The sequence below is a fragment of the Diuraphis noxia genome, unplaced genomic scaffold (assembly GCF_037042655.1).
Source record: "Diuraphis noxia isolate RWA-SAM2 unplaced genomic scaffold, SU_Dnox_SAM2 contig0001, whole genome shotgun sequence".
NCBI classification, from domain to species: domain Eukaryota; kingdom Metazoa; phylum Arthropoda; class Insecta; order Hemiptera; family Aphididae; genus Diuraphis; species Diuraphis noxia.
The window spans coordinates 85,760,576-85,777,832 of NW_028301711.1; the positions used below are offsets into that span (position 1 = coordinate 85,760,576).

The 17,257-nt window shown below is 33.1% G+C and overlaps 2 protein-coding genes across 2 annotated transcripts; both read right to left on the bottom strand.

The window, feature by feature from the left end:
• Positions 1-3,767: 3,767 nt before the first annotated feature.
• Positions 3,768-5,383, bottom strand: LOC149062256 (uncharacterized). The gene is made up of 2 exons (XM_089216958.1): positions 5,137-5,383; positions 3,768-4,992 (listed from the first exon to the last, which is right to left on the bottom strand). Exons 1-2 carry the CDS (start codon positions 5,283-5,285, stop codon positions 4,407-4,409), a joined length of 735 nt encoding a protein of 244 aa, XP_089073084.1. The 5' UTR covers positions 5,286-5,383; the 3' UTR covers positions 3,768-4,406.
• Positions 5,384-8,204: 2,821 nt separating this feature from the next.
• On the bottom strand, positions 8,205-8,850 carry LOC107167088 (uncharacterized). The gene is made up of 2 exons (XM_089215268.1): positions 8,800-8,850; positions 8,205-8,732 (listed from the first exon to the last, which is right to left on the bottom strand). The coding sequence occupies exons 1-2, from the start codon at positions 8,848-8,850 to the stop codon at positions 8,205-8,207; spliced, it is 579 nt and encodes a 192-aa protein (XP_089071394.1).
• Positions 8,851-17,257: the final 8,407 nt, after the last annotated feature.

The following is a 17,257-nucleotide window of genomic DNA, read 5'->3' on the forward strand; positions in this document are numbered from 1 at the left end:
TTAAAAATCAGGAAATTAATGAAAATAAAATTTTGAAACGTCATATTTTCAGAAAAATAAACCCAACAAAATGGCTATCTTTATCTTGTTTTGAAATAATTAAATAAAAAAATATATTTTTAACTTTTTTATCAAAACATTAAAATATGAAACAATTGTAGTTCTTATCCCTTTTAGTTTTATTACAAAACCAGAATTTTGATATCACCATTATTTCGGGAGATATCGCAATGGGTAAATCCTCACGGGACACCTTCTATATGATTGACTATTTTTAAACGCAACTTAAATGTATATTAAATATATTTCATGATTTTTACTTGACCCGGGAGAGCTTACAATTGCCCGGAGACAACACATGCGGGTGTAGCGTCGCCTATACTGATGTCGGCACCGATGCGGTCTGGACATTAGCGGTCGGCACCTTTTGCGTGCCATTTGCGGTCAATTTATTTCTATCCACCTGAAACTTGACTATAAGATTTGGATGCTATATATAATATTTCATATACTATATACTTAATTTATGTTAATAGGTATAATATAATACTTTTTTACTATAATTGATATAATTATATACTTGTCAAATATATTATTTTTAAACTTCCCTTCACACTTTTCCAGGCTTAGGACTGGCAGTATTTTTTACTGGCGTGCTTACAAATTCACATAATAATATATTTGTCAATCACAATTCACTGTACTTACATAAAGAAATTTAAAAATATTTATTATTTATAAAAAATGCACATAATAATATATTTGTCACAATTCACAGACTTACAATACATAATAAACATAATATTATTCTAATTTTTAAATAATAGCTATTTTTTTTAAGCATTTTTCTAAATCATTATCTAATTAATAGTCTACTAATGTTTTTCTAATTCTTTTGTCTAATCGTAGTTACATTTTTTTTCTTATATAGGATATAAAATATTATATTTAGCACCCAAATCTTATAGTCAGGTACTCAGGACTCAGGTAGTTAGAAATAAATTGACCGCAAATGGCACGCAAAAGGTGCTGACCGCAAATGTCCCGGAACCGCCTATACTCAACCGTATTTCGTGGATTTAACGTTTAATCTATAGTCAAATAAAATGTTGATAACACGCACGTTACCTACGAGTTGAATATTTTATATACAGGGTGTTTCTGAAGTGTGTGAGGTAATTAGTATACGCATACTCACTGTGATACCACAATGAAGATTTTTTGGAATTTTTTTTCTAACTTCAAAATCTGAGTTTTTTTATAGTTTTTTATAGTTATTTTTAGAATATTATCTTGAATGTAAAAATGAACACTAGTTGTATTTTTTGCAAAATTCTAATACGAATCGGGATATCGCATCATTTTTGCACTTGTCCCGCGTTTTTAGCGCTCGAATCTCCAACTAAAAAAAAAGTCGTACGACACATCGATTTGCATGAGAATACTGCAAGATAACCAGTGGTGATAATTATTTGTTGCCATTGATAATACACAATTAATTAACACATTGTTTTACCTTGTCGACTAATAAAAATATGAAATAATAAAATTAGGGTTAAAAGAGTATTAAACGATCAAATTTATTATCATATATTTATGTAATACCTTTATTAAATAGCTTTTAACTTTATAAAGTTATAATAGTTAGAGATAAAAGAAACTACCTATTTGTGTGTACTGTGTTTATTTTGAAATTCCAGTTTTTGGATATCACAGTACCTAACATAATTATTTTGACTCGATAAGATAAACATTTTATTTTATACTATTATTATTATTATTTATTAGTGAACCTAATATTATACTTTTATCGTTAATATTGAATTGACCGTACTCCTTACAGAGTACATGATTAACATTAGTTGGTCTGATTAAAGCTCAGTTTAATACTTGTCATTGAACGACATGTAAAATATTAATATTTAAAGTTTTTAATTTAAATTTTGATTTTTGCGCAATGGCGTACATAAACATTGAATATGCAGACATGGTTTTTATGTTGTGTAAGTACTAATTCATTTAATTAATTAGTTTAAGTATTTAACTAATATTACTGGTGAATTATTTTATTAATAACTCTAGGTATTTTACTTTATCACAAAACATACCCGTGTAACTATTTTAAGTTGTCGTAAGCCCGTAAACGACATGTAATACGAAACAAACTGTTTATTTGTTTATTAATTGTGACTAGGTTTAGCTGATGGAAATGGAAATCTTGCAGCTAGGTTATGGGCAAAACGATTTCCTCAGCGTAGAGTACCTCGACCAAATACTTTTTTAACAATTTATCATCGTCTGAGTGAAACTGGTAAGAATTCTAAACAAATATGACATTTAAAATAAGTACATTCTACACTTACACAATATTAAAAAATGTTGTCTTTTTCAGGTAACGTGAGACCTTGAATGAACTTGGACGCCCGAGATTTGTACGTAATGTAGCGAATGAAGAATTGGTACTTGATTTAGTACATGAGGATCCGGAACTTAGTGTCCGACGCATAGCCTTAAGAACTGGGATTTCTCCATCAGTAGTATGGAGATTATTACACCAAAATCACATGCACCCTTATCATCGACAACAAGTTCAAGAACTATTACCGCGTGACTATCCTGCTAGGTTTATTTTTTCACAAACAATTATTGGTAAACAACGGACTGAAATCGATAGAATATGCTCTAAAACATTGTTTAATATAATTGATACTGTTGATGAACAATTAGAAATTGAAAAAAATGCTGTATACATATTTAACCTTATTAAGAAGCAAGCTCATAATGAGGCTTCAAATTTTTCTATATTTCCATTAAATTGTGTTGAACACATTTTTTTCTATACAAATATTTCTGTTAACACTAATACAATTAAACAGATTTTCAATCAAACGCTGGACCAATCCCAAAACATTTTTTGGATTGAATACAGAAAATTTCGCATTTCAGCTAGTTCAAAAGCTCATAAAATAAAAACATTAAAATCTACATCTGATGAAAGTAAAAATAAATTGGCCATTTCTTTGATAAATGAGATGGAAATTAAAGGAAAGGAGCATCAAATGTTTTATATGGATTACAGACTGAAAACAAAGCATTTACATTGTTCTCTTCTTCATACAATTTTGATGTAATTAAAAGTGGTCTAATTATTCATTCATCCAAACCTTGGATTTGTGCTAGTCCTGACGGTTTGATTTTGAGAAATGGAGAAATTATCTCAGTATTAGAAATTAAATGTCCTAGTTCCTGTAAAAAAAAACCAATAATTGATCCAAGTACTGAAATACCAAATCTTTCATATTTACAAATTTCAAATGGAGAAATTGTTTTGAAAACTAGCCATGTATATTATACACAAATTCAAATTTTAATGTACTGTACAGGCTTAAGTGATTGTCACTTTTATATTTTCAATTTTATCAAACCTTTATTATTGGTTATAAAAAGAGATCCAATTTTTTTGTCTAACTTAATTTCTAAGATAGATATATTTTATTTTTCATATTATTTACCAAATTTATGTAAAATTAAATAAATAATCATGTTGCAACAGGTTAATATGATAAATATATATTATAAAATTATATGTCTCATATGATACTTAAATCTATTTAACATTGTTAATAAAAAAAATAAAAAAAATTGTTTTTACATAAATGTGTATTATTGTTTTATTATTGGATTGCTTAAATTTACTAGCACACAACACATAAACAAAATGTTATCTATATATATCAATAGATCAGATGTTATTTTATTAAGTACATTAAACGTTTTTAACCTAGCAAAAAGCCTCTCAATATGAATTCTAACACTAGCAACATTATAAGTGCTTAGAACTTCTTCCTCAGTAAATCTACCATTATGGAGCATGGGAGGAATTACAAGAATACTGTTTTGACCATCAACACCTGTTTTTATTCCTGGGAACCCCTTATCCGCAAGGATCTGGTCACCAGGTTCAAGTTTATTCAAAAAACCAGAATCGTTTGTGATATAACTGTCACTGGATCTACCACCATACGATTTAGACAAAAAGCTAACCATTCCATTTGGAGTAATGGCAACAAGTACTTTAATAGTATATCCTCCTTTATAATGTGAATACATACAAACCCTCTGTTCCACAGTTTTAGGCTGTTCTGCCCGAATTTCTGTGCAGTCAATAATGCACCTACAATTTGGGTAATTTTTTTTAAAAACTTCTGGTAATGTTTCCATTATTGTACTTTTACTTGGCCAAAATATTAAATGTTTACATTTCTGGCTTAAAAATAATAAGCATTCTGAAAAAACTCTGCTAACAGTAGTTCTGTGAATTGAAAAAAATGTGCTTAAAGATGAATATGTTAACCCAAGTTTTAATTTCAATTAACAAATTAAAAGAGTATTTTCCTTACTTATAATTAATCTATACTTTGAGGTAAAAGTGTCAAAAAAAAGTTAAATATTTGAAAAGTTGTGCCAGTTAAGTTTTTTAATGAATTTTCTGACTTGATCGAATCATATCCATGAAATGAAATTTTAGAAAAACAAAATGTCGGTAGTTCAAATTCTAACTCACAAGATTTTTCAACCATTGTAGGTTTAGTAAAATTATGAAATGATTTAGGAATCGATACTTGAGTGTTAACACTATTACCATGAAAATCACAGGAAAAAATAAAATTATCACCAGGCACATCAAATGCTACTTGTGTAGAAATACTAATTGAAGTATTTATATTATTTATATCGACAATAAGGGGTACACATCTTAGAACTTCATCAGTATTGTTTGATTGATTTTCAATAACTTGGCTTTCACGATTAATAGCTCGTTCATATCTTGCACTTTGCTGTAATGGGTCATTCAATTTCTTTCTGTAAATTTTTGGAAATATTGTTGGTATATATGAAGGGCTCCTTGGATCAAGTGATTTCCTATTTCCCACAAAATGAGCACTACAAATTACACTGTTTTTTGTTGGAATCCAAGGTTTTCCATTAATACTATAACAATGTAATAAATAATTAAAATAAATATATCAATATGACTATAAATGTATAACATTATTATTAACATATTATAAATTTTTATTTTAAATAGTATATTATAATAAAGGTAGGCATTTTCTAATATTCTCATTTACTTACTCGACTCTGTTAACTGCTTTAATCCAAAGGTCTTTAGTTTTTTTCTCATATGCCCGATTTGGAAAATTATAAAATTTTATATTTGTACTATTTTTGTACGTATTATTGCAATTCACCACACAACAATTGTTATTAGATTTTTTATTCATATTTATTTATTAGAAGGAAAATTAAAATACCAATGTGAAAAATAGTTTACTCTAGTTATCCTTTAGGTACAATACGTCGTACATAAAGCACCAATTAATTCGATTTTCAGTTATCAACAACTATTATATTTTAATAAATTATATAGGTATCTATAAAAATGTTTATAAATCAATAAATCACAATGGAAATATGTAATATTATTTTAGTGACGTAGTATAACAAATAATACCAATAATACCATACATTAAACGTACATAATATAACGGATAAATACGTTATGCGCGTGATTTGTTTCCCGGTAAAAGTAAGCTTATTGACTACGGGGAGCGCTAGGTGTACGACTGCACGGTCTCTATAATTTTCAACTCCACTTATATTGTTATTTCTTATCGCGTGCTGGATGCGTTGTTACTTGCTTGCTGTATTTTTTGGTGTTTTCTTTTTCTAATGCGTAGTGACATCGTCTAGACTTTAGATAATATGCTATTGACGATTTTTATAATCAAAAATAATATTATGAGCTAGACTTTACCGAATGATATAACAATAATATGAAATAAATTAAATTAAAGTGATTCTGTTGTCATTTGCAGTTCAGACGTCCAGTCCCATCATGCTCGTGAATTTTTATCCACGTACTTAATTGATTAGATCATACTATTTTATAATAGCTTTTATGTTATTGTTTTTTAATTTAATTTTAATATGCGGTGTTTAGAAAGGTAAGTTAAGAAATATTTTTAATTACAATAGTGTGTAGGTACCTATTAGATAAAATAATTTATTAAATAATAGGCATAATGGTGTTATTTTTATTATTTTATTTTATTTTCACCAAGAGATTTAATTTGATAATTTTTTTATCTAAATGATTAGGTAAATCAATTTTTAGTTTTTTCATTATCAGTCGTCTAGGTATATAGCAAGTCTCTAACTAACATGTCTCTAAGTAGGTAACTATTTAATGTAAGCTCAACAGTTGTAGGCGACTATTCAAAAAAAAAATTTTTAACTTATATTTAGGTATAAATTATTCTTTTAGATAAAAATATAAACAAATATCTATCCTAAAAAATGAAGTTTTAAAAAGACCTCTTTTTCTAACAACTATAAGTTTACGTCTTATCTTTATATTGCAGTTTATAATGTTTTTTAATAGATTTAGTAGAGTTCCTAAATTGAACTTTTGGTTTGGTTGGGTTAGGCTTTTTAATTTTGTGTTTTGCATATGCGAATTTTTTCTACTATATGATTATACCTATTACTTTATGTGATAGTAATTATTTCAATAATTAATTTAGATGATATATATTAGGTTCTGAGTGATGAATGTGTTGATTTTATAATGCGTGTGCACATTTTTATCTTACCCACTGTATTATATGTATATATATCTTTTTATTAAGCTTTGTTATTTACTGTTAAATTTTATTAAACCTATGTGACTATAACTTATTGGTGTTGAGTTTCTATAATTAAAACATTACATATCTAGTTGAAATTAATAAATTTTTTCTATGACTTTTTTTTTAAAGAAATATCGTTTATTTTCTATATTGTTAGTAGTCGTTCTTTAAAACTAAATTCGAACTTTAAATGCTTATAATCATAATTCTAATTATTATAATAATTTATTATAACTTATTATAATTATTTAATTTTACTAGCACAAAATTGCTATGCCAATAGTCCAAAATGTTGATAGCGAACATTTTAACGAATAAATATTTTTTCTTAGTAATTACTAATTACTAGTTAGTATTATTGTATCAAAAATCAAAATCGATTATAAATATAATTTAAAACAAAAAATAATAATAATTAGGGACAAATATGCATAAAAAATATGTAATTTATAGGTATAGAATATACTTTAAACCCTGAGACATGAGTTTGAAATAAATAATGATAGGTCGCCTGTGTAATAATTTGTATAAAAATTATAAAATTATTTTATCGAGTTTATAATTAAAAGAAAAATTAATAAAAATCGAAAAACCGGGATATTTACTTACTTTATTTCTTGATTATTTTGATTTTTCATTTTGCAGATTAAGTAATGCTTTTCAGCTACGGAAAGGACATCAAACTTCTCCAAAAGATAGTATTCTCGCCTTGTTTTTTTATTTCTAAATGTTTATGATTATTGATTAATTTAAATTATAGTTATTATCTAATAAGTGGAAAAATATTGTTTCGAATTTTTACAAACCTGTTAGTTTTAGCATGGATTATGTCTTGAATTATTGTTTCAACTTCATTCATTGAATTACCTGATTTATCAGTGTAAAAAATGTCAGCTTTTTAAAAAATTCAACTTTTCATCGAATATTTTAATTTTAATTTAATAATATCTTTTACTACTTATTGCAATAAATACGTTTCACGAGTATTTAAATGAGACTGTACACTTCAGTAAAATGTTAACGATTCGATTTAGTGACACCGATCACAGATAAGTAATTATTACTATTGGCTAATATCTATATGAGTGTGGCTTTGGTTACTGCACTGCCGTAATTTCCCCCTATCAACAATGACGATAGGCCACAACAGGGAAAAAGGTTATCTTGGCGTAATAAAACTACGAGGCAAGAATGAATGTTTATAAGTTAAGTTCATTATACAAAGAAAGTTATACACGTGGTTTGATACATAGCACAATATATATTAATTGGGACGCGGACATGCGCAAGCGTGCAACGGCGTAGACGCAGGAACAGAGACTGGTGGCGGTCGGCAAACGACCACTGTTGAGGTGGGCCACGACGACCGCGGGGATCACCGTGATACGCGTGGTGGGGATCGCCACACTACCTCCCCAATGGTAGAGAGAAACGAACTCGTTTCTGCTTTCGCTGACGTTGATTGGAGACGGGGCCGGAAGTGTTGGTCTGCTCAACTGGAGCTGAAGCGTACTAATGGTCGGCGACTGGATCTTCGCGAAGGAAGAGTGCAGGCTTCAGCCGATCAATTGAGATCCAGCTTGTGCGATTGTGGAGTTGTAGCTTAAAGTTTTTGTCGTTGCGTTCTATTGCGGCGAAGGGCCCGTCGTAACGCGGCTGGAGAGGCTTTCGCGTGGCGTCGACGCGAAGGAAAACGTGCGACGTGTCTGACATATTTTCGGGCACGAAAATGGTACGATTGGAATGATCTGTGCCGGGAGTTGGGCGGAGTAACGACATTGAATCCTTGAGCGTGCGTACCATGTCCGGGACTCGAGGCTCAGGCTGGACGGCATGGAAGAACTCACCGGGTAGGCGCAAGGTCGTACCGTAAACCATTTCTGCCGGCGAAAAACCCAGGTCCGGCTTGACAATGCTGCCAAGTGCCAATAACACGGTTGGTAATGTCTTGGTCCACTGCGAGTTATTTTGAGCGGTAAGAGCGGCCTTAAGCGGTCGATGTAGACGCTCGACTAAGCCGTTGGCCTGAGGGTGATAAGGCTAGGTGCGAATGTGTCGAAACCCGTACGTTTGACTGAGTGCGGAAAATAGTTCGAACTCAAATTGCCTGCCTTGGTCCGTCGTGACTAAGTCCTGAACTCCAAAACGCGCGATCCATTGTGTAACCAATTTGTCGGCGACGGCGTGTGACGTCATGCTGGTGAGCGGATACGCCTCGGGCCAACGCGTAAACCTGTCGGTGACTGTAAGAAGGTGCTCGTTACCTTCGGACATGGGTAACGGCCCGACCTGGTCAACGTGAATGTGCCCGAAACGCCGGTCGGGTGGCGCGAAAGGTGACAATGGTGAACTTACGTGCCGGTTTACTTTGACACGTTGACAAGCAACGCAGTGACTTGACCACTTTCGAATTTGCCGATCCATATCAGGCCAACAATGCCTTTCCTTGACGAGAGCGAAAGTGGCTCTGGTGCCGGGATGCGCCTGTCCGTGTAAAATGTCGAACCGCGTCGACGAAGCGTTGCGGGAACGTAAGTGCGCGATCTACCGGGTACTGACGTGTCGAGGAATACGGGGCCCGAAGCTGTGTCGTGCGCTACGAGTTTTAGAGAAGTGGCTAACGTACCGTCCGGAATTTGTTGAAGCTGCGGATCTTCGGCTTGATCCTTTGACAATGTATTGCAATCCGGGAGCTGCGCGTGTAGCGTGACGGTTTCAAATCGTGAGAGCGCGTCCGGGGTGACGTTCTTGTCCCCGTGGATATGTTCAATTTGTTGGGTGAATTGTGCGATGAAACTGATGTGCCGCAATGTCTGTTGCTGTATTTGTCTGTCTTCACGGAAAACATGTGCGTTAGTGGCTTGTGATCGGTAAGAAGTACAATGTGTCGGCCCTCGATGAGGTGAAGAAAATGACGTGTAGCTAAATAGGCGGCGAGCAATTCCCGGTCGAAGGTGCTGTAACGGGCTTGAGCGGACGTGAGCTTCCTGGAGAAAAAACCAAGTGGTCTCCAGGTGTCATCGATGAACTGCTTGAGAACCGCGCCTATGGCTGCATTCGATGCGTCTGTGCACAATCGGAGTTCGGCATCCGTACTCGGGTGACAAAGGAATAACGTATCTGCGAGAGCGTTGCGGGACTTATCGAAAGCTAGTCGCGCTTCTGGTGACCAACACAATTGGCCGTCCTTCTGCTTTGACCGACGAAGCGAGCTCGAATAACGGAGACTGCAGTTGTGCCGCGTTTGGTATAAACCTGTGGAAGTAATTGACAGAACCAAGGAAACGTTGCAGTGCTTTTTTAGAAACCGGAAGCGGCCAGTTTCGTATCTGATCGATTCCCTGGGGTAGCGGGCTACAACCATCGCCGTTGACGACATGTCCGAGAAAAACTAGCTGTGGTACGCCTAGTACGCATTTGTTGACGTTGATTGCGACGCCGAACTTTTGAAAACGCTCAAGCATAGATCGCAAGTGCATTTCGTGTTCGGACTCGGACTGTGACGCGATTAAAACATCGTCCATGTATGCGAACACGAAATCTAAACCGCGGAGAATGTCGTTTACAAAACGCTGGAAGGTATGAGCGGCGTTCTTTAACCCGAAGCATATCACCGGAAATTCATACAACACGAAAGGTGTTGTTACGGCGGTTTTAGCGACGTCGTCGCGTGCGACGGGAATCTGATGGTACGCGCGCACCAGATCAAGTTTCGAAAAAATAGTTTTACCGTGAAGATTGGTGGTGAAGTCATGAATGTGTGGTAAAGGGTACCGGTCCGCCTTGGTGATTGCATTCAACCTTCGGTAGTCACCACAAGGACGAAACGATCCATCTTTCTTGCTGACAAGTAGCAAAGGGCTGGCCCACGCGCTGTCCGATGGACGGGGCAAATACCTGTGCGAAGCATAAAATCGAACTCCTTCCGAGCTGCACCTAGACGGTCGGGTGCGAGGCGACGTGGTCGCGAAAATAAAGGGGGTCCGGTGGTCGAAAGAACATGTTCGACGTTGTGTGTGAAAACGGTTGGTACGCGAAATTCCCGCGTGGCCTTAGGAAAATCTGCGATCAAGTTGTTTCATAAACGTGGCTGGGAGACCACGCAAATGGTCGGCGGAACTGTATTCGTGGTAGCGATTTTGGATGCCAAACCCGAGTTCAAATCGACTAACCTGTTACGGCGAACGTCGACTAACAGACCGTAATAATGTAAGAAATCTGCCCCGATAATTCCTCGGGTAACATCAGCGATTTCAAAAGTCCACGTAAACGGCCGAGTGAGCCCTAAATCGAGATTGAGCGTTTTTTGTCCGTAGGTTTGAATGCGAGTGCCGTTAGCAGCGGTGAGTGTGATGTCGGACGTAGGGTGTTGACCGGTGGACGGCGGGAGGACGGAGATGTCGGCTCCCGAGTCGATAAGGAAACGTCAACCGGAACGCATATCGGAAACGAAAACACCGTGGTTGCGTAGTGCGGCGGTGGGCTGACTCGCCTCCGCCGCGCCTATTAGTTTTCCGGAGACTTGAAAGTGCAAGGCGCTATGCATTTATGAGCGGACGCACCGAAACGATCGTGATAAAAACACATGCCGTTGTTTTTGTTATTGTTAGATCGTGATTTGGAGCGCGATTTCGCGCGGCTGTAATTAGAATTGTTAGCCTGCAGTGTGGCCAAATTAGCGACTTGTGCCGTGAGTGCTGCTATCGCGTTCTCGATTGAGCGGAATCGGTCGGTTGATGATTCGGAAATGTTCACCGCGTGAACATCGTAAGTGGACGTCGCCTCCATGACTCGATCAGCGCGTGCTGCGAGTTCCTCTAAAGACTCATCTTGTCCGGAGATGATCGCGGCGGTTGTTGATGGCAATTTCTGCAGCCAAAATTGCTTAAGGGCGTCCTCGCTGATACTGTCCGGAAGAATGTAGCGCATGTCGCGCAACAATTGTGATGGGCGTCTATCGCCTAAACCGCCTGGCTGGACGATGCTGCGGAAGCGCGTAGTTTGGGGTATCGCTGTTTTAGGTTCTCGTAACATCAATGTGGATATAAAAACATCAAGGGAGCTCATCAAAACGAAATTGTCGACATTAATGGAGTATGACAGTAATAGTAGCGATGGACATTTAAATTCGTATATGTCTTACTTAAACATTGATAAAAAAATATGTAAAACAGCAACTACTTAATTTAGAAATGGGCAATTTCAAATATTTACCTATTTCAACATTGTTACCGATGAAAAATAATATGGCAACGGTACATTTCTTGACAGAAATAATATCGTTGATATCGCAGGACTCTTTATAACGTTAGGGTCGGATATTTACGATCATTCGAGTACATTTGTAGGGGAGACGAAGAGTTTGTTGTTCATGGAGTGCCGATTTGTTGGAATAAAGTAATACAGTCAAAAGGTGATGGATTAGAAATTAACCCACAAAATTTTGTTTTATATTTACGAATGTTACATTTCAATGAGCGCGAAACTTTAAAAAAATTTGAAATTGATGTATTCACTAGCGATCTCTTAGATGTAAATAATACAACGGTATTTAAGACACTAGTAGAATACTGTATAAGATGGAAGTTTACTGAAAGAGACATGATCATAGTTCTCTATGAATGCGTAATGTTTAAAAGAATGATAATAGCTTTGCGAAATCATAAAACTATAATTAACTTAATAGAGTTCAAATTTAATTGTATTAGAAACATATAAAAAAGTCTAATCAATGTTTAAATATTTAATAATCGGTACCTATGTCCTATCTGCACATTTCTACTACCTTAACTACCTATTACCTTATTCAAATTTGATGTTTGTTAAAAAATAAGATTTAGATTGGTAAATACTACTGAAGTTGAAATTAAATTTTTCCTTCTACATGATGTTTCATTATTTAAACAATATTCTTAGTTTCAATATGAAATAAATGTATTAATATGGTTATTGATTATGATTATTTATTAGTTTTTAATTGGTAGGTATGTTACTTTGTCAACTTTGTTAGTTTCCTTGGCTTTTTAGAAAAAAAATTTTTACAATGAAAATTAAAATTCAATTAACTATAATTATGATTGATGAAGAAGGTTTTTTAGGTTTTAATGTATATGGAAATACATTTCTTATCCCTTTTCTTTTCTTAAATAATATTCTTACCTTCAATATAAAATAAATGTATTTATATGGTTATTGGTTATGATTATTAATTAATTTTTAGTTGGTAGGTATGTTAGTTTGCCAACTTTGTTAGTTTGCTTGCCTTAATAGAAAAAAAATTCTTACTATGAAAATTAAAATTCAATTAACTATGATTATGATTAATGAAGAAGGTTTTTAATTTATAAGAGAAATACATTTCTTATTTAACGTTTTATTGCAATAATGTACTATGTAGTACAGTAGTCCCATTTTATAATTGTATAAGATCATTAACTTTTAAGTATTAATAATATTTTCAGGCTCCAGCACTACAGGGTTTATAAGTTTCAAATCATTTTTGACTTACCTACAGCCCGTCCCGTCTAAAATTTGGAATATATTTCAGCATCTGTGATGTTGGAATCTTATCCCGTTTCTCTAATAATGAATATTTTATGTTACTTTTTTTACTTAAAGATAGGGTAAAAGCTACTTTCATTTTTTATGTATGGTTTATAAGTTTCAAATCATTTTTAACTTACCTACAGCCCGTCCCGTCTAAAATTTCGAATATATTTCAGCATCTGTGACGTTGGAATACTGTCCTGTTTCTCTAATAATGAATATTTTATGCTATTTTTTTTACCAAAACATAGGGTATAATCTACTTTAATTTTTGGTATACGGTTATAAATTCAGGCACGGACTGATAAAAAAGGGCAAGGAATGCTGTATAATTTAAAAGCCAAATAACAATTTAATGTACCTACGTTTTAAATTAATTTATTTAATAATATTACAGTATTATACTATTATGTTATAATAATATAATATATTGAGTAAGTTATGAGTACTCGGATAACAATATTTTAGCCCGGTTTCTGCGGGCCATACTGTTTTTCATATCACCGTTTAAAATGGAATCGGTTCCGCCCCGTCCCGGGTTTTAGTAATACCCATTAAAAGTTATACGAGTACAGAGTACATCTTAATAACAATAATTGTATCAGCTAAAGCCAATGAATAATGACTGAAAAAATTATTAGAACTTCGAAGATTGAAGACTAAAATAAATTATCGTACTCTTTAAATTAAAGAAATCTCAGAGTTTTATTAATTTAATCTCATTTTCAATTATGACAAGTAAATTTTAAATTTCTGCCTTCATACCGGGGCCAATAAAATAATTGGTTTGCTTTTTTTAGTTTTATTGTCATTCCAAGATGCAGCTTTTTATAACATTTTCTCATTATTTTAGGTACAATTAATCGCATTTCCCAATATAATCTTATTTTCAAGTAAAATCTCATTTTTTAATTTAAAAAAATATTTTAATTGTTCTTTAGCTGTACATTTTTTTAGACCAACCACTTTATAAATAACTACAAACTTGATTTAATACCTTATCATTCGAAGTAGCCACCCTGAAATCATTTTCTATTTTATTCTCAAATTTAATTTCAAATTCACTCAATGTATGTACAATATCTTGCATTATCATATAACTTTTTTCTTCTCTTTTAATGTAGTTACGGCTAAGGAAATCTGCAACATGCATGTAGGTAGGTACTTTACATAAATAAACCATAGTTTGATAGATTCATTTAGAAAACCGTGCGAAAAAAACAACACGAAGAGCTCAAGATAAGATATTAGATGAAATTAAAAAAGGACGAGAGGAGCGATTGGTGGCGTTAAGAGAAATGAAACAACAAAAATCTATTGATCCAATTCAAACTTTTTTTTAAAGTATTTAACGGTCACGGTCAACGGTTTCAACATTTCCTCCAGAATCAGTTGTGGAAGCCAAAATGAGGATATTTAACATTGTTTCCGAAATGGAATTACGCTTATTAAAAACAAAGGCTACCACGAGTACACCACCTCACCTGTAGAAACAATGACATCAACATCAACATTTTCATCGAATCTGCAATTTCCCACAATACTTGCCGATGAATCTTATCGTGTTCCACTACGATGTCGTTGGGGACGAGGTGGCCGAGCGGTCTAACGCGTCGGCTGTGGCTCAGTCAGACCGGGTTCGATCCTCGACCATCGGGCGGCATTTGTCTCCGGGCAAGTCACGGTGTCCGGAGAACATGTGCCACCATCCCCCACTTCGGGGCATGGTAGAAACTTACGGATGCCCCAATAGAAATTATTTTTTGATATTTTATAGTTTGAAAATTACCAGATTGGTACGAAGTTAGTATATATATTTTATTTTATTAAAATGAAATCTCCATATAACATTGTTGTAAATTTAAATATTTATTATTTTTTGTTCCTTTATTTTAATTACTATTAACTCTCAGTGGTGAGGACTTAGGTTAGATATATTCCAAGTTCTAAATAGATAATATGTATGTATTTTTAAATGAATCATTCTATCAATATCAGTAAGAATAATATAATTGAAATGGAAAATTACCTAAATATTTATTGTCCCTTTCTTATTTTGATAAATATACCTACGAGATAGTGCAATAATTTTACTTACCTAAGAGTGACGCTAAGTTTCTCTTCCGGTGATATTGGTTTCTTAATCCGATTACTTAGACGCCTTCTTATATCTTCTTTAATAACATTTAGTATATAATTAAATAATTCAAATGACACTCTAAAATATGCCCTGAATCTAGTTTCATTGTCAATTAGGCGCCTTTGAATTAAAGTACTGAAACAACTCCCTGCTCCGTTGACCAAACATTTCATCATTTTCATTACGGAAATGATTCGCAAGTAGTAATAGTTCTTCATCTGCTTCATCCTCCAAAATATTATAAAGCATAACCACGTCCATTTTGATGTAATACTAAACATCAACTGATGACAATTTTCTAAACTCCAAATCACGCAGTCGTAAACACGCATCGTAGCAAAACACTTCCATCACACATCACGCATATTTAAATGACAATTTTTGTTTTTAATTATGTTAAAAAATAGTTTTTATTTTAAACGTAAAAATGATAAATTTCTGTCGCCCAGTATTTTTATTAAAAAAATGTCGGACACCCTTATTTCAAAAAATTACTTTTCAGTTACGGCCTTGTATATGTCTATGTTTCGGTACCACCTGAAATATACCCAACCAAATAACTGAATTTATCATCAAATCACATATGAAACATCAAAATGTGGATTGGTCCCCAATAATATTAATGATGTAGAAACAATTCGATATAGAAATTCGTTTTAATTTCATTTTCTATCCATGATTAAATTTTCAAAATATTTTAACTTTCTTTGAGCAATTATTGGCGTGAAAAATTGTCCATTAATTTTTTTCCTATAAATGTCATAGAATTATACATAGAGGTCATATAGTTGGGTTAAAAAGTTTGAAAATGTAAAAGAATTATACTAGGTCCGTCATACCTAAGTTTTTATGATAACAGTTAAAATATTTAAATATATTAGAGATACATATAAAAGAATTTTTTATAAGCATTCAAAATTAATATTTTGATAAATTTCTTACAAATAACGAACATTTGAAAATTATTTTGTAGCTCAATATTTTATAAACTGTTCAATTTGTGTAGTTAAGGATTGGAATTTAAAACAAGGCTTCACATAATCCTAAGCAGTTCATGCTGTTATCAAAATTCATACATAAAAACACATTTTTTTATTGATATATTTTTTGGACCAAACTTGGATAAAATTAGAAATAGACTAACTATATTAGTTATTTTGTTCTTCCTAGGATAAAAATATTATTCATAGGATATTGCAACATTAAATGTATAGTTTTATATTTTAAAAAACACAATGACATTTTAAAATGCAATATATTAGGGAAAAAATGTATTCAACCTACTGTATTACTTATAGTATAATTAATTACTTTTATAAGCTATATAAGACAGACTGTCTTAGCTCTGAATTGTTTGATATCCAAGATTTTATATTATGGAATTCAATTTTTACATATTCATTACAGTGACCCACTCAATACCTACTGTACAGCAGACTATAATATACTTTTAATTAACCTTTGTATTTCATACAGCGACGCATTTAAGGGGGGGCGAAAAAGGCAAATGCCCCAAGCGCAAAATGTTTGGGGGCGGCAAAAGATTCTAACTTTTATATATAAATATATTTTTTTTGTAATGGAGGAGCAGGCCCGGATTGAGCCGGCGAGCTACCGAGAAAATCTCGGTGGGCCGCGTAAAAATTTATATTATCTATATTATCTATCTTATATTTTGCGTTTTTTTTAAATAATATAACTGAAGTATACTAAGTAACTTAATATAATGTACCTATTGAATAGGTAATTTGCAAATGTCCTTTAGAGAAACAATTATTATTTAAAGCACATATACTAAAAGTAAAAAGAGTGATCATAAGAAATGTTTTTCGAATGGGCCGATACTTTGTCGAGGGCCGGTAAAAATTTAAAATCTCGG

Excerpts from the sequence above, each read along its gene's own strand:
- LOC149062256 (XM_089216958.1), bottom strand. The coding sequence starts at position 5,285 with ATGAATAAAAAATCTAATAACAATTGTTGTGTGGTGAATTGCAATAAT. Across the intron at positions 4,993-5,136 it reads AAAGCAGTTAACAGAGTCGA|TATTAATGGAAAACCTTGGA; the intron begins GTAAGTAAATGA and ends ACATTGTTATAG.
- LOC107167088 (XM_089215268.1), bottom strand. The coding sequence starts at position 8,850 with ATGGATCGCGCGTTTTGGAGTTCAGGACTTAGTCACGACGGACCAAGG. Across the intron at positions 8,733-8,799 it reads GTCACGACGGACCAAGGCAG|CCTTATCACCCTCAGGCCAA; the intron begins GCAATTTGAGTT and ends ATTCGCACCTAG.